Below are 376 nucleotides of genomic sequence, written 5' to 3' on the forward strand. Positions count from 1 at the left end.
TGTGTGTGTGCACGGTGTGCGGTGTGTGTGTGCACGGTGTGCGGTGTGTGTGTGCACGGTGTGCGGTGTGTGTGTGCACGGTGTGCGGTGTGTGTGTGCACGGTGTGCGGTGTGTGTGTGCACGGTGTGCGGTGTGTGTGTGCACGGTGTGCGGTGTGTGTGTGCATGGTGTGTGGTGTGTGTGTGTGCACGGTGTGCGGTGTGTGTGTGCACGGTGTGCGGTGTGTGTGCATGCTGTGTATGTGCACGATGTATGTCCTTTCTCCCCTCAGTCGCTGCACATGCAGAGAAGCGACGCGGACCTGCTGAGGACGAAGCTCCGGCGCCTCGAGGAGGAGAACAGCCGGAAGGACCGGCAGATCGAGCAGCTGCTGGA

At 61.7% G+C, this 376-nt stretch overlaps 1 protein-coding gene across 1 annotated transcript in view; it reads left to right on the forward strand.

Moving 5' to 3' along the window:
* The window catches only part of IQCE (IQ motif containing E), a gene marked incomplete at its 5' end in the record, with an annotated part of 26,311 nt that overhangs the window by 9,439 nt on the left and 16,496 nt on the right, over nt 1–376 (forward strand). The window contains 1 exon segment of the mRNA XM_014530979.1: nt 273–375. Within this exon segment, the coding sequence (XP_014386465.1) occupies nt 273–375 (103 nt within the window).

Source organism: Myotis brandtii, unplaced genomic scaffold, assembly GCF_000412655.1.
Source record: "Myotis brandtii unplaced genomic scaffold, ASM41265v1 scaffold786, whole genome shotgun sequence".
NCBI classification, from domain to species: domain Eukaryota; kingdom Metazoa; phylum Chordata; class Mammalia; order Chiroptera; family Vespertilionidae; genus Myotis; species Myotis brandtii.